Consider the following 20,019-nt stretch of genomic DNA (forward strand, 5'->3'; position numbering starts at 1 on the left):
TGTCATTCATGTAGCTGAAAGGGGCTTGTCATGAACGGCACAGGACACCCTTCTCGCTCTTTATCACTTAATCCCAAGAGTTCTTAGGGCCTTGTGCCAGAACGAGGGTGAAGATCACATACGTATTTCTGCTAAAAGTCGCCGTGACACAAGGACCCAGGTAGTGCGGAGAGATGGTGTTCGTGAACCACAGCAAGGTTCTGGGGTCTCAGCGGCTCGGAGCCTGCACTGGGCTGTCTCTTGCACACACGTGTGAAGCAGGGGGCAGGTGGTGGGAACGGAGAAGCCTAGAGAGCGTGTGCCTGCTGAAAAAGACACTCCGATGCGGAGTTAGCTGGCCTTCCTGAACTTTCTCTTGGAGCTGGATTTGTCCCATTGGCCTCTAGGAGCCCTGGTTCCCTGTGGATCTCCTCCTCCCCTGGAAACTGGGGTGGCCTGGACACGCATAGCGTGACCGGCTTGTCGGCGTCTGTCACGGCGCTCTGTGGGCCGGGCGTCCGTCCCCGGCGTTTACTGTGGTGGATGAGGCAAGCTGAGCCCGCTCCCCTTCTTGCCCCAGCGGGTTTACCCTGCAGGTGACATGGACCTCTTTCTTCTTGTCCTAGATCGTGGGGATTATCACTCGGCACAACCTGACCTACGAGTTTCTGCAGGCCCGGCTGCGGCAGCACTACCAGACCATCTGACGGCCCGGCGTGGCCTCACTGCCACACACCGGCCCGCCCTGTCCCAGAGCTGCCCAGGGAGGCAGCTCGCTCGTGCTCCGCCGCCACGGCTGGCTGGGGCTGTTCCAGGACACGGAAGATTCCCACTCACCCACTCGCTCGGAAAGCCTACAATCATCCAACACTCCGCCGGTCAGAGATCCTGGGGATGGTGTTGAACCGCAAGAGCTTGGACTTGTCTGACTTTCTCAGCAAGTATCTTCCTGCTCCCTGCTCCCTGCTTTCCTGCCGTCCAGCATGGGCTCAGGCCCCAGGCCCCAGGCCCCTCCACCCCACACGTGCCAGGATCAGAGGGGGCACCAGGCCTCAGCCACTGGGTTGGGTGGGGGGCGGGGGGGGGGACACCCGGAGCACTTTTCATGCCCCTCCTGCTGCTTTCCTAGGGGACTCAGCTGTTGCCTTAAACCGCGACGGGGGAGGCTTTGCCATGGCAAGTGCTGGGGCGAAGGCCAGTTGTGAACTGAAGTGAATCACCAAATTTAGGGACCGAGCGCTGAGACGATTGCCCGTGTGTCGGGGAGGCCTTCCCTCGCTGGGCTCTTGCCATGCTCAGCGGCTCATCTGAAGGGAAACACTGCTTCCGGGGGGCGCTGCTGCTCAGGCTTGCCGCCATGGGCACAGCCTCCTCGGAAGCGCCACCCTCCAGAAGCACACGTCCCCCTGACCGGCCCTGAAGGATAAGTCTGACGAGACGTCCGGTTCACAGCCGCCCTAGTCTTGAGCATCTCAGCTTCTCTCCTGGTGATTCCGGTTTCCCGAGGTCCGTCCCTCCTCCCGCCTCTGCGCAGTTAATAACTTCCCTCGAGTTCTTACACGTGTCCTCCTGGCGAAGCAGCCATGGCCCAGAGGGTATTCGTATGTCCCCCACCCCCACCCCCCGACCAAGTTAGCTACAAGCTGAGCATCCCATGATAAGACTGCTCCACCCCACTCTGGGAAATGGTACCATTACCTCTAAGGTGGGCAGAAGCAAGTCCTGAGCCAGTGGCCACTGTAGGAACGTGACGCGGCCTGAGAAGCCCGGGTCAGGATGGAGCAGATGGCTTCTTCCAGGAGGGGAGGGGGTGTGCCCGTCCTGGCCGTCCCCAGCCCGCCGAGGGGCCCAGACCTGGAAACTGTGCCACCGGGGCCCTGGGCTGGCGGGAGAGCTGGCCGCACGTGCCCAAGCCCCGGCACTGACCCCAGGAAGGAAGCCCCTGTGTGTCCGTGACCTGTGTCTCCAGGCGGGAGGGCCTCTGACTAGACCCCCAAAGTGAACACGCGGTGTCGGGTGTTTTGCACTCACTCTCTCAAGCTCTGTCCTATCCCCCCACCTGCAGCCACACCCTGGGCCCGGCACAGCCCGTGGCAGATGCGCCTGGGGCACCAAGACGGCATCTGTCTGCATTTAAGTTCCTGTTGGGCTTTTTTGTGTAAACTGTTGGCAGTCGCCTGGGGCCTGGGCACCCGGCCTCTCCGTCCCCTCGCCCTCTGCCTCGGGCTGACTTCTGTCGCCGAGTCTGGCACGCAGCCTGGGGGTGGGCGCCCGTCCCGGCGCGGCTGCCCAGGTCTCGTGCTCGGCGTGCTTGCTCAGCTCAGTGAGGGGCTGCTTCAGGCTCTTTGCCTCCTGACTGGCCGCCTCCGTTCTTCCCATTTCTCATCTCTCCGACCAAAAATACTTCGACTTCTAAATGTCTCAGTTTCCTTGAATGCGTGTGGCCTGTGAAATGTGGATGGGACCCCCCGGCAAGTAGTTGGGGAGATCACAAGGACCAAAAAGGCAAGCCCTGCTCGGCGTGCTCGTGTTCCGCCAGCTGCCACTTGCGGCGGCACTCGGAGCCTGGCCGCGCTGCTCCTTCCCGTCGCCCAGGTCAGGGAACACCGGGATTGCCCGTCCCACAAACTGAAGCCCTCTTCCCACCCCTCCCTGAAACTGGCAGAAGGAAAGTCCTCCTGGGGTCTGGGTCAGCAGCGGCCTGCCTCCAGGCGGCCCCGGGTGAGTGTCGTCGGACTTTCCCCTCGTGCACATGCAGTCCCCAGATGCTCGTTCCCTCTGGTGCGGCCCACGGGTAGCTGGCTTGGCAGGCGCCTCCCTCCGCATGAACCGGCCGCACGGCCGCCGAGGACCCAAACTCAGGCCCCTCTGGAAAGGCACATGGCTTCTTGTCCTCCGTGGGTGTCTGCCCTTACCAGATAAGCCCAAAGACAACCACTGCCCCACTTGTAACAAGATAACTGGAAGCCTCACCCCCTTGATAGTTAGAAACCCACAGTGTCCACGTCCCACCTATTTCCAGCCCCGTCGCCCCCTGGCAATAGGGTACGTCCACACACACAAGCCACGGGCGCTGGGGCTGGCTGGGGACAGTTCTCCGCGTGCTGGTCTCCTGCCTGCGGTGTCGGGCTCCCAGCTGGGGTGACTGGGAGGTACCTCCCCACCGTGGGGCCTTGGCACTCGGGAGTGATTTGCTCATGAGCTTGTTCAACTAACGGTTCCTGGCTGGGATGGACGCTCGCTTGCTTGACCCGACCAACTATGTGACATTGCTGACGCAGAGTTGTACTGACACAGCCGCTGGAGACTAGAAAGCCTCTGGAAAGGCCAGAAGCCCCGTCCCGGGCCCTGTGGCGTTGACGTGCAGTATTACCCACGGCTCCGTGGACACGGCCACCCCGACAGTCGCAGGCTTCCCTCGTTCTGTTTGCACTGTTGGTTTACATAGTAACACTAGCTAATTCTACGGTGTACATACATGGTATTTTTTTTAATTTGTAAAGTTCTATTTTTATTTGAACTTTTGGAACTTGGAAGTTCTCATTGTAACCGTAACCTGTCGGAATAAAATGTCTTCATCTGTCTCCTTTAACCTCCGTCTCAGCGTCTCCACGGTGCTTGCTTTAGAGCGACTCGCTTCTCTTTCTCTCTAACGTGTGAAAATCGGAAAGCGGGAGAGTAGATTCACAGTCTCAGAGCTTCGCCAGCAAGACTTCATTCCCAGGGGTCCACCTGCTACCAGCTTAGTCCTTCGCAAACCTCACGAGGTTCCCAGGCCTCGGTCTCCTCCAGACGCTGTGCGACCCCGTTTCCTGTGCTCCTGCTTGTAAGAACCCACCTGCTCCCTCAGGGGCTGCTGCCGCAGCGGGGCTCGGGCGGCCCGACTGTCCCGACAGCACTGTGCGTAGGAATCTGCCCCGCTCACGGGTTCCCGGAAAGTGCGTGCCGAGTCCACAGGCCTTTAGGCCTCAGGACTAGCTTCCGCGGTGCCGTCTGCCATTGCTCCCTGTTTTTGCCGGAAATAGGATTTTCTTTGTCTCTGGTCGATCTGCTTCAAGTTGCCACCATTCCGCCAGCACTAGAAGTGCTCTCGGTCGGTTCTGTGCCCCCGTGTCCCAGTGACACCCTGGGAGTGTGCCCAGGCCACCACACTTGCCTCCTTTCAGCTCCCACTCCCCGGGCCTCAGGAGCCCAGTTTGGACACTTTTTCCTGTCCCTGCCCTGGTCCTTCTTGGTTCCTCTCTGCCTCCTGGTTTTCTGCCCACCTGTGTTCAAAGTCCACGTGAAGAATATTTTTATTGAAAGGAGTTAGATTAGGGCAGCTCGGGTGGCTCAGCAGTTTAGCGCCTGCCTTTGGCCCAGGGTGTGATCCTGCAGACCCGGGATCGAGTCCTGCATCGGGCTCCCTGCAGGGAGCCTGTTTCTCCCTCTACCTGTGTCTCTGCCTCTCTCTCCTATCTCATGAATAAATAAAATATTTTTTTTAAAAAAGGAAGTAGATTAGAGGTCTTTCCCCACCTCCACGCCCTATCCATCAATTCACTTGCGGCCTCCCTCCTGCAAAGAGTGAATTACTACTTTATTCCCCCTTTTCCTAATTTCTGCTCAAGACCAAGAGATCTCCGGCGACGTTTACAGAGCTCGGGCTACGCCGTGCAATGCAGTGGCTCTGAACAGGCATTTGCCTTCAGGGAGTTTGCAATCCAGAGGCACAGACGCGATGGCAAACCCAGGCAAGTTGTGTTGTATTATAATTGTTATATGGAAAATGCTGCTGGGGCAGAGCTCAATTCGTGCCAGGCACGTGGTATCGGGGAAGGCTCCGGGAACAACGTGGCGTTCTCCACGGGCCTTGAATGTGTAGAATGTTCCCGGGAGCCCTGGATAAATGGCATCACAAGAGGAAGGGACAGGATGAATGAGGGCTGGAGAAGTGAATGCGTCGGTTGGGGAGGGCGGTTGGAGGAATGTCCTAGATTCTGCTGTGGAGAGGGGGACATGCAGGGTGGGAAAACAGATTAACTTGGCGGCCTAGACACCTGGGACCTGAATTAGAGCAAGCGGGTGGCTACTTTTTATTTTTTTATTTTTTTGGTGGCTACTTTTTAATTATGTGTTACTACCCAAAAGGCACGCAAACATGCCATTTGTCAACAAAGCAAACGTTTCTTTACACCTTGCTCAGCTCTCAAACCCAAATACGGTGACTGCTCTTCTTAAACCTTCAAGTGCAACTCACTCAGCTGCAGCCACGAACTCTCTCAAAATGCATCAGAAAACATTTCGTGGGCAGCCCGGGTAGCTCAGCGGTTTAGCGCCGCCTTCAGCCCCGGGGCATGATCCTGGAGACCCGGGATCCAGTCCCACGCGCATGGAGCCTGCTTCTCCCTCTGCCTGTCTCTCTATGTCTCTCATGAATAAATAAGATCTAAAAAAAAAGAAAGAAAGAAAGAAAGAAAGAAAGAAAGAAAGAAAGAAAGAAAGAAAGAAAGAAAGAAAGAAAGAAAGAAAAGAAAACATTTCATTAGAGTCCCACGTCAGGCATGGAGCCTGCTTCTCCCTCTGCCTCTCTATGTCTCTCATGAATAAATAAAATCTTAAAAAAAAAAAAAAGAAAGAAAAGAAAACATTTCATTAGTGTCCTCACTTTATAAATATGTCTCTGGGGGAAAAAAAAAAAGAACTTGGCTTGGTCGTACAAAAAATTGTCCATGGAGTACAAGCGACATTTGACGCCACCATGAAAAAAGCCCAGATGTTTGTTAAGTTTCCTCTTCAATAAATAAGTGCCCCGAGTGCGAGCAAAATCTGAAAAATAAGTGCCCTCTCCGTCCGTCTCCTGGGGCATTTTCGGGATCTGTGATGAGGCCAGAGTGAAGAGGCAAAGACTATGAACTGCAATTTGAGCCCCACCCACACCTCCAACCAAGGAAAAAGCTGGGGGTGAGGGCTGGGGAGGGAATGAGAGGAGAAAAAAAGTTGTCCAAACCCGCAGAATGCACAACACCAAGGCTTGCCCCGAATGTCAGGTGTGGGCTGCGGGTGGTAAGAATGTGCCGGTGTAGAGTCATGGTGTGTAGCAAGGGCACGGCTCTGGCCGTGAGGGAGGGAGGCCCGGCGTGTGTGCAGGCAGGCGGTTGTGGGAGACCTCTGTACTTCCTGCTTAATTTGGCAGCGAACCTGACACTGCTCCCCGAAATAGAGCGTACTGTGTTTAAAAGGAAGAAGAAAGAAACTGAGCACTCTCCTCTCTGGCAAAAGGTAACCGGGTCCTCAGACTGGGAGAAGAAAGACCACGCCGACCACGCCGACCCAGGCTGGGCTGCTGTCCGTGGTGCTGAAGTTTATTCGTTTTCAAACCCCTTTCAGTAACAGGTGAGTGTCTATGCTAAAACGTTAACGCGTGGGGTGGGAGGGGTGGGAAAGCCACGATTCAGCCAAGTTATCTACATTTAGCATAGAACGTGAGAAACATCGCCAAGAGGCTGCAGCTTGAATACGGTCTCGGTGCTCGTCATGGCTCAACTTGATGGCAATGAGCTGGGACAAAGTTGAGTGAGAGACCCCAAGGGATGAGGGTCTCTCAGAATCTGCCCCGGGCCAGGGCCTCCTTTTCCTCCCTGGCCATTATCTTCAGTACTACAAAGAGAACAGACACAAGTTTGACTTGGTGACCTGGCTCTTTTGGAAAGGTCAATCTCACAGGACTGTGTTCACTTCCCACCAGCACCCCCCACCCCAGCCTGACAACGCCAGGAGTTTCACGAATGGGTGCACAAGTTGCTCGGTAAAAGTTAGAAGTCAACCCCGATGGCTTGCTTGCTTGCTTGCTTGCTTGCTTTTTTTCTTTTTAAGATTTATTTATTTGAGAGAAAGAGAGAGCACCAGCACATCCATGTGTGCGTGAGGGGAGGGGCAGGGGGAGAAATCTCAAACAGACTCCCCGCCGAGCATGGAGCTGGACATGGGGCTGGAGCCCCACCTGGAGCTCGATCCCACAACCCATGAGAGCATGACCCGAGTGGAAACCAAGAGTCGGGCGCTCAACCTACTGAGCCACCCAAGCGCCCCAACCTGGTCACGATCATTTCATCCTTTGGGATCCGGCAATTCTGGGGAGAAACATGAACTACCGATCAGCAGGATGACGGTGGTTTGGCCCCATGAACATTTTAAGTTCCCGGTGTTCATGGCAGTACCTTTTTTTTTCCCCTTAGCGTATCCCTGGCAGCCTGTAGCTGAGGATGAGGTCATTGCCCCAAGCTGGGGCAAGCATTTCAAAGGAAGTAAGCTTCCACCCTGGTCTCTACTGCAGGAGGCATGCCCTGGTCGGACTTTTTGACAAGGTGAAACCACAACTAACTTCCTCCCCATCCCGTATCCATCCCCAGCTCCTCTTACCCGGAAGCTGTTGCAGCCCAGTCCGCTCTGGGCTCCAATCCTATCCATCCTGCCTCCGAAGCAGCTGGACCTCCGCAGGCTCCGAGGGGCAGCAAGCAGGGCTCTCAGCTTGCTCTTCAGGAGGGCAGATCTATCGGAGGAGTCCCAGGGGCTGCGCCCAAGGGCACCCCCATCTCTCTGGGCTGGGCTGACCTCCCCCGTCCAGGGAGGCACCTCAGGCAGGGGCTGAGAGCTGCCCCAGCTTCCGCATTCTGCTCACTCAGGACTTGGGGAGACTCGGCTTCATCTTCTAAAGGCATCTTGTCCTCCAAGCGGTCCAGCAAGTTCTTTACAAAAGGAACACATGGGGAAAGGGAGAGGTCTCACTGACCGGCACAGCGTCACAAGGCCCCCTGGCCCCGCACTGTGGCCCCTGTTCTGGCCCTACCTTGAAATCCAGCAGGTCTGCGTTGGACACAGAGCCGTACACGGGGTTAGCGCCCGTCTGCCCCAGGAGCTGAACTGCCAGGAAGAGGAGGAAGCTTGCGGCGATGGGGGAGCCCATGCTGGTGTCGCTCGAGGAGTGGCCCGGTGCTTGCTGCCCCCCTGTCCTCTCGCCTCCCTCTCTCAGCCTCCGTCCGCCTCTGTCTCCCAGCTGCCCTGCGTCTCCTCTTTTTATAGCCCCCCGGCTCTCCAAGAGCACAAGAGGGACGGAACCCTCCCCATTCTGTCACTTGCGGCGATAAAGCAGCTGAATGAGGAGCAGCAGAAGATGGCCTTTTAAAGCTATCAGGCCCACAGAGCCTGTCACTACCCCTCCACCTTGAGCAGCCCAACAGCCCCGGACCCTCAGCGGCAAGAGCCACATTCTTGTTGATTTGCCTCAAGAGGTTCCCACTTCAAAGGTGTGAGAAGAGCAAAAAAGAGTCCTTGGTTATCTTACAGCGATGCCTGGGGCTTCTTTCTCCTCAGCAACGGGACCCACGCAGGGAGGCAGAGGGTGACGGTTGGCCAGCGCCCAGCTCCCCGGTTGGTTTTCTGCTCAGCTGTCAGGGGCTCCAAATAAGGGCGGGAGGGGAGGAAGTGGCAGGAAGCCTGCAGCTCGGGACAAATTAGTCCAGATGCTCACGCTGGCCTCACACCTGACTCATGGGCCGTGGGGGCAGACCTCCCCTCCAGCTGGGCCGCCCTCGCTCCTGGCACTCGCTCTCAGCGGTCAGGTGAAGAGGGAGTTATTTTTTAGAGTATTAAATAGTCAGCCTGGAACCAAATGTGATGAGTGTCCCAAGAATTCAGCTCCCAGACATAAACACCAGGCAAAGTTTTGGAAACACAGCCATCCCTCCGCCAAGCCCCTCCTCCTTCCCCTCTGCGGTGTGGAGGGAGGTGGGTTCGTAGAGATGCCAACGTTTTCATCCCATCACCTCGCTGCCCATAGAACCCCAGGCTTCCGATGCCCCCAACCCTCCCGGGAAACCTCCCTTGGCGAGTCGGCAGGTGGGGAAGTGGCACACGGTTTCCCTTAATGCCTCCTGCGTCCTGCTGCGAGGCCTCACGAGTGATGAGCCACCAAGGCCCCTGCTTTCCTGGCCCCAAAGAGAATTTACAGGCAGCAAGACTGTCCTGTCCACGTGTAACGAGTGGCTTCCATTCGCTGAGCACCGAACTCCACACTGATGGATTGATTGCCTCCTACTCGATGCACCAGGTACCGGGGGGCAAATGCTAAGTGTGAAGGGTGGCGAGGCCTGCGTCGTAGCCCCAGACAAACCGAGTTACACGCATCATCACCGCCTCATTTTCCCCACTTGTAAAAACCTGCTCCCCCCACCAAGGTTGTCAGGTGAACTGACTAAGGCGTGAACGCACCATGAAGGGCCATCTGTTTGCAAGATGGTACTAACGGTTGCCTTTATTGAGCAGCTGTATGTGCCAGACGCTGTACCGAGAGCTCCGTGTGGATGACCTAACTGCCATCACCGCCCGTCCGGGGGGCACAGACTGAGGCAGAGGTTATGTCCCCTGCCCAAGGTCACTCAGCTCCCAAGTGGCAAGGCCAGGGCTCGAACCCCAGGTCTGACGCCAATGCCCACACTCCTACCCATTTCACAGATGCCGCTGCTGCCTCTTAGCATGATGGTTCCTTACCAGCCCTTTCCGGGCGGTTCCTGATTCAGCACACCCCTGAACCCCCTGTCCCGGGTGGCCTCGAAGAAGCTCCTTCACCCGCCCCCTTCCTAGGGGCTGTAGCTTCGGGTGCTTGGCAAGCGTGTGTGTGAATGTGCGTGGACCACCCCAAGGAGGGGGTTGTCCAAGCCCCACGACCTGTTGACGCACCTGCCGTGCCTCGGCGTACCCCACGGAACTCAGGAAAGTGCGTGGAATGACCCGCTCTGCCCCAGCCAGACTCCCGCTGGCCGATCAGGTGCACAGGCTGCTCCCCGGGGCGGGGAGGGAGGGCAGGACGTCGGGGCAGCACGCGGCCCGGGGTCACGAGAGGCACCCAGGGTGACGTTACTCTAACACAGAAGGAGAAAGGAGCCCTGTCCGGTAACCTTATCCAGGTCAGCTGACCTCAGCTTGAATTCCAAAGTGGGTGCAAGGCCGAAGAGGAGCTCTGGGGGCCAAACCTCTGGATGCAGAGGAGTCCCTGGAATGTGCTCACAGCTTAACGGCGCGGTTGGCAGAGTTATTATTAGCAAAGAGGATTCATGAGCAGCCTCCTGGGGGGACTGACGCTCCTTGCTGGGTGCGTCACGCGGCCCGGCTCCTGGAGATGCCCTTTCCGACAGGCCTGGCTGCGGGCGGCGGCTTCCGGAAGGGTGGCGGGGCAGGTGGGCTCCGGGGAGGCTGGGCCCTGGGGGCCGCTGCGGCTCCTCTGCCCCGAGCCTCTTCTGAAGGCGGGCGGCGGCCCCAGGGAAGCGGAAATGCCGTTCAGGGCTCCAGGAGGAGAACCTCAGAATTTTCCCAGCTCCTTTTATGATCCTCTTCCAGACGGAATCCTGAGCAGGGCATTAGTACCAGTTGTTGAGTTTCTCTCTTTCTTTCTTTCTTTCTTTCTTTCTTTCTTTCTTTCTTCTTTCTTTCTTTCTTCTTTCTTTCTTTCTTTCAAGATTTTATTGATTTATTTTTGTCTAAGAGAGCGAGGGAGCACGAGGTGGGGGGTGAGGAGGGGCAAAGGAAGAAGCGGACTCTCCGACGCGGGGCTCGATCCCAGGACCAGGGATCGTGACCTGAGCCCAAGGCAGACACTCAACCGACTGAGCCACCCAGGTGCCCCAGTGGTTGACTTTCTCCTATTAGCTAGGGGTTTTTGTTTGCTTTGGTTTTGGGGTTTTGTGTGTGTGTGGAAGGGGGGTGGCGAGAAAAAGAACATTTGGTTTTGCTGCGCTGAGGACTTCACGCAGAACCAACAGCAGCTCCTGCCCTGACAAGGCTTAGTAGGAAGACAAGCCTCAAATACCCTTATTACCCCGACCCTCGCAAAGCTTCGCTTTGTGCCTGTAACCGAAAATGGCCTGACGTCAAGTTTCCCTTCTTTCCCACGCCCCTCCCCAGCTGGGAGGAGTCGATCTTTAACAGAGCGTTGGGAAGCCAGCCTGGAGGAGTGAGACAGAAGAAAAGCAAAAAGCAGAGAAAACCGGATCCACCTCCCACCCCCACCTCCCTCATTAGCCAAAAAGTCAAGAGCCTTTATTTCCCGATCACTGGAAAGAAGTTGCCTTAGTCATAGGATGGAATGAGCCCTGCAAATGGGTGGGAGAGCCCAGAATTGGGGCGTCTCTAGTTTCCATCTCAGGGTTTCTGTTTTAGGGTCCTCCGTAGGGATGCTGCGGGCTGCTTCCGGAGCCGTGAGACCCCAGCAGTGTAACACTTGCACAAGGCTGGTGTGAGAAACCCGGCACCGGCACGGCGTGATGCCGGCGGACACAAGTGGTCTAAAGCAGAAGCCCCAGTTGGGAGAAGGCGGTAAGGCCCCGGTGCATACTTAGGGATGGTTGTCTCTGACTTTGAAAACGATGTTCTGTTTCTTTGGCCCAGCGTGGAGGTCACCGGGACTGGAAGTTGGCGGCAGGTTCCCTAGAAAGCAAGGCTCAAGGCCAAAGTTCAGTTGCTAAAGTTCAAGGAAAGCGAGAGCGAGGGGAAAAGAGAAACGGGGCAGGGTATTATTTAACTACTGCTGTGTAACAAGTTACCCCGAACCTTAGCAACCTGAAAGGACACACGCCCTTTACCTGACAGTTCTGTGGGTGAGGAATCAGGCCCGCCCAGCTGCCGGCCCCTGGCTCGGGGCTCTCATGGGCTACGGGAAGATGTTGGCTGGGGCTGCAGTGAGCGCGAGGCTCGGCTGGACGATCTCTCTCGGGGTCACCCCTCCGTCCACTGACCGACCTCAGCTCCGGGGTGACCACTGGCCGGAGACGCCCGTTACTCAGCAGTCGGGGCCCCTCTGGAGCCGTGCAGCTGACTTCCTCTGGTAGAGACAGAGGTTATGGAAAGTCTCGGTAACCTCGCCTTGGAAGCGGCATCCCAACATCTTTGTCGTGCTGCGCGGGGATTACACAAGGTGGTCCAGGAGGTGGGGGGCTGCGGGGCCCCCTCAGAGGCTGCCCATCACGGAAGAAGAGGGAGAGCAAACAGAAGGTGATACGCTCCCAAGGTGGCCACCTTAGTGTTCGGAGGGTCCGGCCGGACATCCCCACGGAGCTTCCTGGAGCCCGGCGCCCGGGGGAGCGTGAGGGGAGAGCAGGGTGAGGGTGGTGCGTTAGGTCCCCAGGGCAGCTCTAACGAAGTGCCACAGACTGGAGGCCTTCCGGCGCCTGAAGCCTGTTGTGTCCCGGTGCTGGAGGCCAAAAGTCCAGAATCGAGGTGTCGGGGAGGCCACACTCCCCCCGAACCCTGTGACGGGGAGACTTCCTTGCCTCCTCCCACCTCCGGCACCTGCCGGCCCTCGGCGTCCTCGCCTTGTGGATGCAGCCCCCAGGCTCGGCCTCCGCCCTCAGAGGCCATCCTCTCTCTGTGTTTTTCTGTCCTCTTCGTATAAGGACACCAGTCCTACTGGATTAGGAGCCCACGCTGCTCCGGTCTGACCTCGCGTTATCTCATCCCGTCTACTTTGCAATAAGGTCACATTCTGAGGTTCCGGGGGTTCAGGACTTCAACATGTCTTTTAGGGAGAGGGGATTCAGCCCACTGCAAACACTTTATCCGTGGGCTCCTTTCTAACTCCGACCCGCACCCCACCACTGCCCCAAGGCCAGGAACTCCCCTTCCCTCTGGGCTGCACTACCCAGCTCCTTCAGGTGGTAGCGGGGGGGGGGGGGCCGAGATTCCATCCATTTGGGAACTGGTTTGGCAATCTCTCCGGGTGATCCTGCCTGCTGGGGGATGGGGATTGGTGGCACACGGAGGCGGAGAGGCGGTCAGACCGCAGCTCGGAGAACCGGGCAGCCGATGCCTAGGCTGCATTTCTGGGAGGCCAGAGACACAGGCCGAGAACGCGGCAGTGCGCTTGTCGCCGCAGGACACCCCTGCCGTGCTGTTCCAGCGCCGAGCGCGGAGCTGACGCATCCGGATTCTTTTTTTTTTTTTTTTTAAAGATTTTATTTATTTATTCATGATAGTCACAGAGAGAGAGAGAGAGGCAGAGACACAGGCAGAGGGAGAAGCAGGCTCCATGCACCGGGAGCCCGATGTGGGATTCGATCCCGGGTCTCCAGGATCGCGCCCTGGGCCAAAGGCAGGCGCCAAACCGCTGCGCCACCCAGGGATCCCCACGCATCCGGATTCTTAAGAAAATATTCTCCGAATGGTGGAATCCACGCGCGTGCCTTCAGCGCCTCTCCTACGCACCCAATCCTCCGAGGTGCATGCCTGAGTGCCCACAACTGAACCTCGCCCACCCCGGGGCCTTCACGGAGAGGAGTCGTCACTCTCTGGCCAAAACATGAAGGTTCCGCTTCTCCCCTGATGCAGGAAGAACCAGATGAGGGAGCCTGGAGTGGAGAGGCCAGTTAGAAGGCTGGTGAGCGGACGTCAACGTGAGTGATGAGGACACAAGCCAGGAATGGAAGTGAAGGGTTGTGTGTAGGAGATGCTAGGAACGAGGCGGAGTGGACCCGGCGCCTGCCTGGGAGGTCCGGCAGGAAGGACGTCGAGGAAGAGTCCAGGGGCTCTAATCACCCAGGGTGGAGCTCCCGGAGGAGCTTTAATCATTGGGGAGTGTCTGGGTTTGGGTTCTCCTGAACCGGAGACAAGGATCCAAGCACAAGTAGTTTACTTTGGACACAATCCCAGGAGACATGGGCAGGAGGAGGAGGAAATGACCACGATGGCCAAGCGGGGCTCGAGCCCCCGTCCCACAGAGAACCCCCGGGAGAGGTGGAAGACGCACGCCACCAGGGTCTCTCAGTGAGGGTGGGAGCCAGCACCCCGGAAACGTTCCGGAACATCCAGGCAGGTCCAGGGGGCTGGTCCCTGCCCCGATGGGAGAAATGGGTCACCTAGTGACACAGGACTGGTTGTGCAAGCTAAGGGAGCGCGTGAGAAGTCCTCCCGAGGCCGAGGCAGAAGCCTGAGACCTGCCACAGGAACCAAGCCAGGAGGCCGAGTCTGTGGTCTTGGTCACGTCTGGCTCTGCGGGAGGAGAGTCAGAGTTTCTCCGAGGGTGGAAGCTGCCACAAGAGGGATGGAGCAGGCTCAGCGTCCCTTGAGGATGTCACGGGTGCAGATTCGGTGGCACAAGAAGGCATTCAGTCCCAGCGCTGTCCTGTAGCCTCAACACTTGGCCCCCGGGAAAGCTCGTCCACCCTCCGCGGAGAGTCCCTCCGGCTCTGAAGCCTGGGGTTGGGCGCCCTGGGCTCTATTTTCACCGGCCCATCTTTCTGGGACGCTTATAGCGACGAGCAAATGTGGAGAGACGAACTCTGGCAGCTTCGTTGGGCGACACTGGTAATAGGGAAGCCAGGGAGGTCGAGGCCATGGCTGTGGCTGTGCTGGGGAACATTGAAGGGCCAGGGTCACGGTGAGGGAGGGCGGGGTTTAAGGGCATCTGTAGATGGTGCACGTGTGCCAGGCTTCCCACAAACACCAGACACCTGGGGAGCTCGGGGAGCTGTGACGCCACGGGCACCGCAGGCTCCCAGCATCTCAGGCACACACATTTGGCTCCCTCGCAGTTCTCTCTGGGGTCCCCTTCCCTAGACCTTTGCTTGGGGAAAAGGTACAAACAACAGACGCTCCCACCTGGATGTGCCAAACTCGACGGCAAGGATTGTGACGTGCTGGCTGGATCGGGGGCGCGGGTGTTCTGGACGAGGTCTGCCCTCATCCCCTGAGCAAGGGGAGAGGCTGCCCACAGGCAGGGGTGCCAAACGCTGCCCTGAATGAGCCCCTTAGGAGGGCAGTTTGCCCTCCCACCCGCAAGCCGGATTCACTGACCTGGGAGGGGCCGGGGGTGCAGGGATTAGGGGTCTGGGTGCTGAGCCAGGCTGTGTGGCCTTGAACCCTGGCTCTGCCACTTGCTCACTGCATGGTCTTGAGCAAGTTGCATCACCTCCCTGTACCTCAGTTTCCCCTTCTGTTAAAATGAGGGAGAGTGAGAGTTCTTCAGAGATTGTTGCAAAAGGACTAGGGAGGCCTGGGAGGCTCAGCGGTTGAGCGTCTGTCGGCCTTTGGCTCAGGTCGTGATCCTGGGGTCCCGGGATCAGGTTCCCCACAAGGAGCCTGCTTCTCCCTCTGCCTGTGTCTCTGCCTCTCATGAATAAATAAATAAATTAATTTTTTTAAAAAAGGATTTGTTGCAAGGACTATACGAGTTAGCAGAACTGTGCCTGTGGCATACTGAGGCCCCTGTGAAAGTCGACTACACCGAGCACTCGTCGCCTTCCCCGGGTCAGAGACGCCAGGCAACGGTGGCTCACGGTCTTATTAGAAAGTAACTCACTCCTAAACCTCATTTGAAAAATCTTAGCTGGGGGATCCCTGGGTGGCGCAGCGGTTTGGCGCCTGCCTTTGGCCCAGGGCGCGATCCTGGAGACCCGGGATCGAATCCCACGTCGGGCTCCCGGTGCATGGAGCCTGCTTCTCCCTCTGCCTGTGTCTCTGCCTCTCTCTCTCTCTCTCTCTCTGTGACTATCCTAAGTAAATAAAAATTAAAAAAAAAAAGAAAAGAAAAATCTTAGCTGATGTCGTTGGCTATCCATACCCTCTGGCACGCGCTGCGTTGAAGTGAGAACTAACACAGAGCCCACGCCACTCGGGGTTCCCCTCGCTCGCTCTCGGAGAAACATCTGCTGAGAGCAGCAGAGAGGTCAGGAGGTGAAGGTCAAGGCCAGGAGCAGCGCAGCAAAGAGCACAGGCTCCAGAGTCTCTGCCTCTCCACGCACATCTCTGGGCTGGTGTTCGTGGCCACCCGCTGCCGGGTGGGAGGCTTCGGTTTTCTGGGTCCCCGTTTTCGCACCCACCAAATGGAGATAAGAATGGTCCTGTGCCCTCTGCGGAGCTAGGGTCACAAAAGGCATTCTGCACAGACGGGCTGCGTGAGCCGAGTCCTGGAAGCCCGAAAGCAGGGGAGCGCGGCCCGGGATGCCTGGGAGGCAGGTTGCATGGGAACGGGGGTGGGGGTGGGGGTACAGAGGACAGGACAGTGACCCCCCGCGGACTCCCTGCTGAATAAGGCAATAAGGCAACACAGTAGGATTCTGGTGGCTGCTCCTTTCCTGCCCTAGAAGGAGAGGTTTCTCTCTCCGAGGCAGAGAAGTAAAGATGCGGAGCCCGCAGAGAGGGGCGCCCTGGAACGCTGGGCCTTTGTCAGACACGTCTACACCTCTGGGCTTGAGACATGGAAACACAATTAATCTCAGGGTTTTAAAGTCCTTCCCAGGATGACATCAGGAATCGAAGACTGGGGCAGCCCCCGGTGGCTCAGTGGTTTAGCGCCACCTTCAGCCCAGGGTGGGATCCTGGAGACCCAGGATCCAGTCCCACATCGGGCTCCCGGTGCATGGAGCCTGCTTCTCCCTCTGCCTGTGTCTCTGCCTCTCTCTATATATGTCTCTCATGCATAAATAAATAAAATATTAAAAAAAAAAAGAATCGAAGACTGGAAGCTGAGGTTTGGGGCAGAGTGGAGAGTTCACCCCCACCTAGAGGTGCGTGCAAGCCAGCGTGTCTCACACCCACACACACGGCCCCTAATCTCTGAGATTTCCGCTTGGCCCTCCTGGAAACAAAACCACCGGGGAGAGCGAGTCCGACTGATCGATCGATCGATCGATCGATCGCACAATTCCGGGCAGAGGGGAAACTAGTAAAGCAAAGGCCAACACACACCTTCGCTTACACCAACAAACGTATCAGGGCCCATTTCCACTCCCAGGGAGAAACCACCAGCTTTGAAGAGCAGTTCCTGCAGTGTCTTGAGTGCTTGGGGCATTTATAGACGTTTCAGAGCATGAAAAACTCTTCAGGAGAAGGAAGGCGCCCCCGCTCCTGCTTGACCAGCCCTGACGCCGGCCGTGTCCCCACCCCGCCGTTAAGACATCCTTGGAAGCTTCAAGAAGACAAAAGGGTTTGCGGTTTGGGGGTGGTTTTTTTTTTAAATGATGTGTTACTTTTGGGGATCCCTGGGTGGCGCAGCGGTTTGGCGCCTGCCTTTGGCCCAGGGCCGATCCTGGAGACCCGGGATCGAATCCCACGTCGGGCTCCCGGTGCATGGAGCCTGCTTCTCCCTCTGCCTGTGTCTCTGCCTCTCTCTCTCTCTCTCTGTGACTATCATAAATAAATAAAATTAAATTTAAAAAAAATGATGTGTTATTTTTAATGCACAGGGACAAATCGGTTTCAAAAGAAGCTCTAGGGTTGACTTTATTTCACCGTGGAAAATCCGTGCTCAGGGATCAGAATCATCTTATATAAAACAATCGAAATAAATAAATAAATAAATACGAATAAATAAGATCTGCTTCCAAGGGGCTCAGGGGGCTGCTGAAGAATCCGATGCAGATGTCTGCAGCCGGGACTTCCTCTTAATACTTTCTCAGCACTGTGGGAGGAGAGAGAGGGGGATGATGGCGTCAGGTGGGAGACTGAGGCAGGATCCGAGCTTCCCAACCCCAGGGGCCATCCCTGCCACCAACCCCCACCCTCAGCCGATCTGGATGTTTGAGGCTTTGGAATAATCCATCTCTCTAGACCTCAGTCTCCTCCTCTGTAAACTGGGAATCATCACTGCCCTGGTGACCGTGACCTCTGCCTTCGTGGCTACAGACAGACAGAGCGAGCGACGAGGACGATGTTTAGGACTCTTTCTGCTCCAAGGAGATGCTTCCAGACAATGACTGGATTCCATCCTAAGATGATTCTGCCCCTTTGGGTGCGAGAGGCAGGAGGGGGCTAGGAGGTGGGTAGGGACCCTGGACAACGATGTCCACACGTAGTATTTCCAGAAACGTACTCCTTGGCCCTTAGGACTGTCGGCAAGAAGGAGCGATGTCCAGATGTCCTTTCCTCAGAGTGTGATCCCCCGAGACAACAAACCCAGAAGGGGTTCCAAGGGTCGAACCCAGGGGGCTGGGGAGGGGGAGCCAAGGCGGCAGGGAGGCGGCTTACCGTTGCAGCCCAGGCCACTGAGGGAGCCGATCCGGTCCAGCCTCCGGCCAAAGCACCCTGACTTGTGCATCATCTTGGGGCTGCGTAGTCTTCTCAGGGCCTGGAGGACATTGTCACGGGGTGCAAGGACCCCCACGGGGCGTTCCTCCCCGGCCTCCGGGGCTTCTGTGGGGCTGTGGCTCCGGTGCAGGGGTTCCAGGGCCAACTGCTCTGCCTGCAGCTCTGAAACTGTGTCCTTCAGACGGCCCAGCAGCTCCTGCAATGGACGGCCTGAGCCCCAGGAACCCACGCCGGGGCAGAACCACCCTTGCACCCAAGTGAAGCCGCCGCCTTGGGTATGGAGTCCTGGCACCCAATCTCGTCACTTTCTGATTCCCTTATCACTAATTCCCAAGGGAGACTGAGGACTTGGGACAGTGGCTAAGCCCCCGTGACCTGCTGCCCCCCCCGCCCCCCGCAGCCTTCAGGCAGGCTGAGCGCTCACCTGCAAGGCCCACAGTCCCGAGGCTTCTGAGGCTTCCGAGGCGGGGCTGCGGCCGCCCAGCGGGTGGGGGCGGCCTCCGAGTGGCGACAGGTGCAAGAACAGGAGGAGCAGGAGGGCCCGGGGCAGCGCTGCGCAGGGCTCCATGTCGCTGGAGAGAAGTGGGGAAAGAGACGTCCGGCTGCTGAGCTGCTGCGCTGCGATCGGGGTCGGGTGTCACCGCTTCGGGCGGCGGGTGCTCTCCTGGATCCCACGGCAACGGGGGCTTTTTATCCCTTATCCCGTGCCCGGGGTTATCTCTGATTTATCGGCCGCATTCCGGGCCGGCTGAGCTCAGGGCGGGGGAATGCTCCCCTCCGCGCCTGCGACCATACCGCCGGGGTGGAGGCTGCAGAGCAGGCCTTGTATAGAAATGGGCCTGGCCCCCGGGGGGGGCAGGAGGGGGACACCAACAGGTCCTCGGCCTCCTCGGCTCCCTCCTTCCCTGCCTTTCCTCCGCCCCCAAGCATCCCTGGAGCGCGGAGAGACAGCTCCACGAGTGCGGGGCGCCGGGGTGACTCAGAGCAGAGGAGCCCCAGCCCGCAGCCCACCCGCGGCGCGCCCCCCTTCGCGTCCCCCCCTCGCCTCCTCTGCCCTGCGCTCCCGGGCCCGGCCGCTGTCCGTGGTGCTGAGCCATCTGAGCAAACTCAACCCAAAAGGTCTTGGCTCTTCTCCCCTCAGGCCTAGTTCCCCACTCAGGTCCAGCCAGGAAGACAAGCATGGAGTAGGGACGAGACCCTGAGACACCGCCCCCCCCCCGCACCCACCGCCTGCACAAGGATGCTCATTTTCCAATGTCATCTGATTAAAAGCCTGAGCATGACAAGGAACTTCTGGAATGCTGACCCTGCTTCCATCCCTTAAACGGTAGGGCTTGATTTGGCTGGAATTTTGAGAGGCAAAGCCCAGAGATGAAGTCACCCAGGAATGCCGTCTATCAAACCTCCTCCAGGTGCCAACGCCTCCTCTCCCCCGCCCCCCCACCAAGCCAACATAGGACAGGAAAAAGGGCAAAGATGACCGGAAGATGGTTATCTATTTGGCAGGACACTACAAGTGTGGGGAGCACCCCTCCCCAGTGCCTCCTTCATCTGACCATCCATGACCTAATTCCCGTTAGCAGATGGTCCCGGCCTCCTGTCTGTGATCACAAATGAGGCTGCAAAGAAAAATGGCCCTGGGAAGAGACACAGCAGATTAAATCTCCCCTAAAGCATGCATGACTGATGTCACCACCCCTTCCAGATGCCTTGTGTTGACAAGCAGCAGGATGAGAGAGTGAGATATGGGTGACAGAGAAAAGGCAGCCAGAGGCAGAAGCTATGGCCTCGAAGCAAATCTTTCCTTAGAAAAATAGCATCTGCCAAATATGTGAGAAAAAATACTGTTACCGGTTTTTCATTTTTCAAATGAGGGGACTGATTCTCAGAGGAATTAATCTGCTTTCTCAGTTGACAAGTGGTAAAGCTTGGGTTGCAACCCAGGCAGTCTGACTCCAGACCTGATGCTCTTAATCACTGCCAGGGTGA

The 20,019-nt window shown here is 57.6% G+C and overlaps 3 protein-coding genes across 4 annotated transcripts in view; 1 reads left to right on the forward strand and 2 right to left on the reverse strand.

The window, feature by feature from the left end:
* CLCN6 (chloride voltage-gated channel 6) overlaps positions 1-3,571 on the forward strand; it is a 35,525-nt gene extending 31,954 nt beyond the window's left edge. For both annotated transcript variants that reach the window (XM_055331850.1, XM_055331851.1), the window contains exon 23: positions 606-3,571. In XM_055331850.1, coding sequence (XP_055187825.1) covers positions 606-686 — 81 coding nt within the window. In that variant the 3' untranslated portion in view covers positions 687-3,571. The remainder of the gene's footprint in view (positions 1-605) is intronic.
* A 168-nt stretch (positions 3,572-3,739) lies between these two features.
* On the reverse strand, positions 3,740-8,006 carry NPPA (natriuretic peptide A). The gene is given in 4 exon segments (XM_055331698.1): positions 3,740-3,877; positions 7,381-7,607; positions 7,610-7,706; positions 7,808-8,006. Coding segments are annotated over 4 exon segments (579 nt in total). The 5' UTR covers positions 7,925-8,006.
* A 9,381-nt stretch (positions 8,007-17,387) lies between these two features.
* On the reverse strand, positions 17,388-18,598 carry NPPB (natriuretic peptide B). Its single transcript, XM_055331699.1, has 3 exons — positions 18,455-18,598; positions 17,971-18,226; positions 17,388-17,404 (listed from the first exon to the last, which is right to left on the reverse strand). Exons 1-3 carry the CDS (start codon positions 18,596-18,598, stop codon positions 17,388-17,390), a joined length of 417 nt encoding a protein of 138 aa, XP_055187674.1.
* Positions 18,599-20,019: the final 1,421 nt, after the last annotated feature.

The sequence above is a fragment of the Nyctereutes procyonoides genome, unplaced genomic scaffold, assembly GCF_905146905.1.
Source record: "Nyctereutes procyonoides isolate TBG_1078 unplaced genomic scaffold, NYPRO_anot_genome, whole genome shotgun sequence".
In the NCBI taxonomy this organism is placed as follows: Eukaryota; Metazoa; Chordata; class Mammalia; order Carnivora; family Canidae; genus Nyctereutes; species Nyctereutes procyonoides.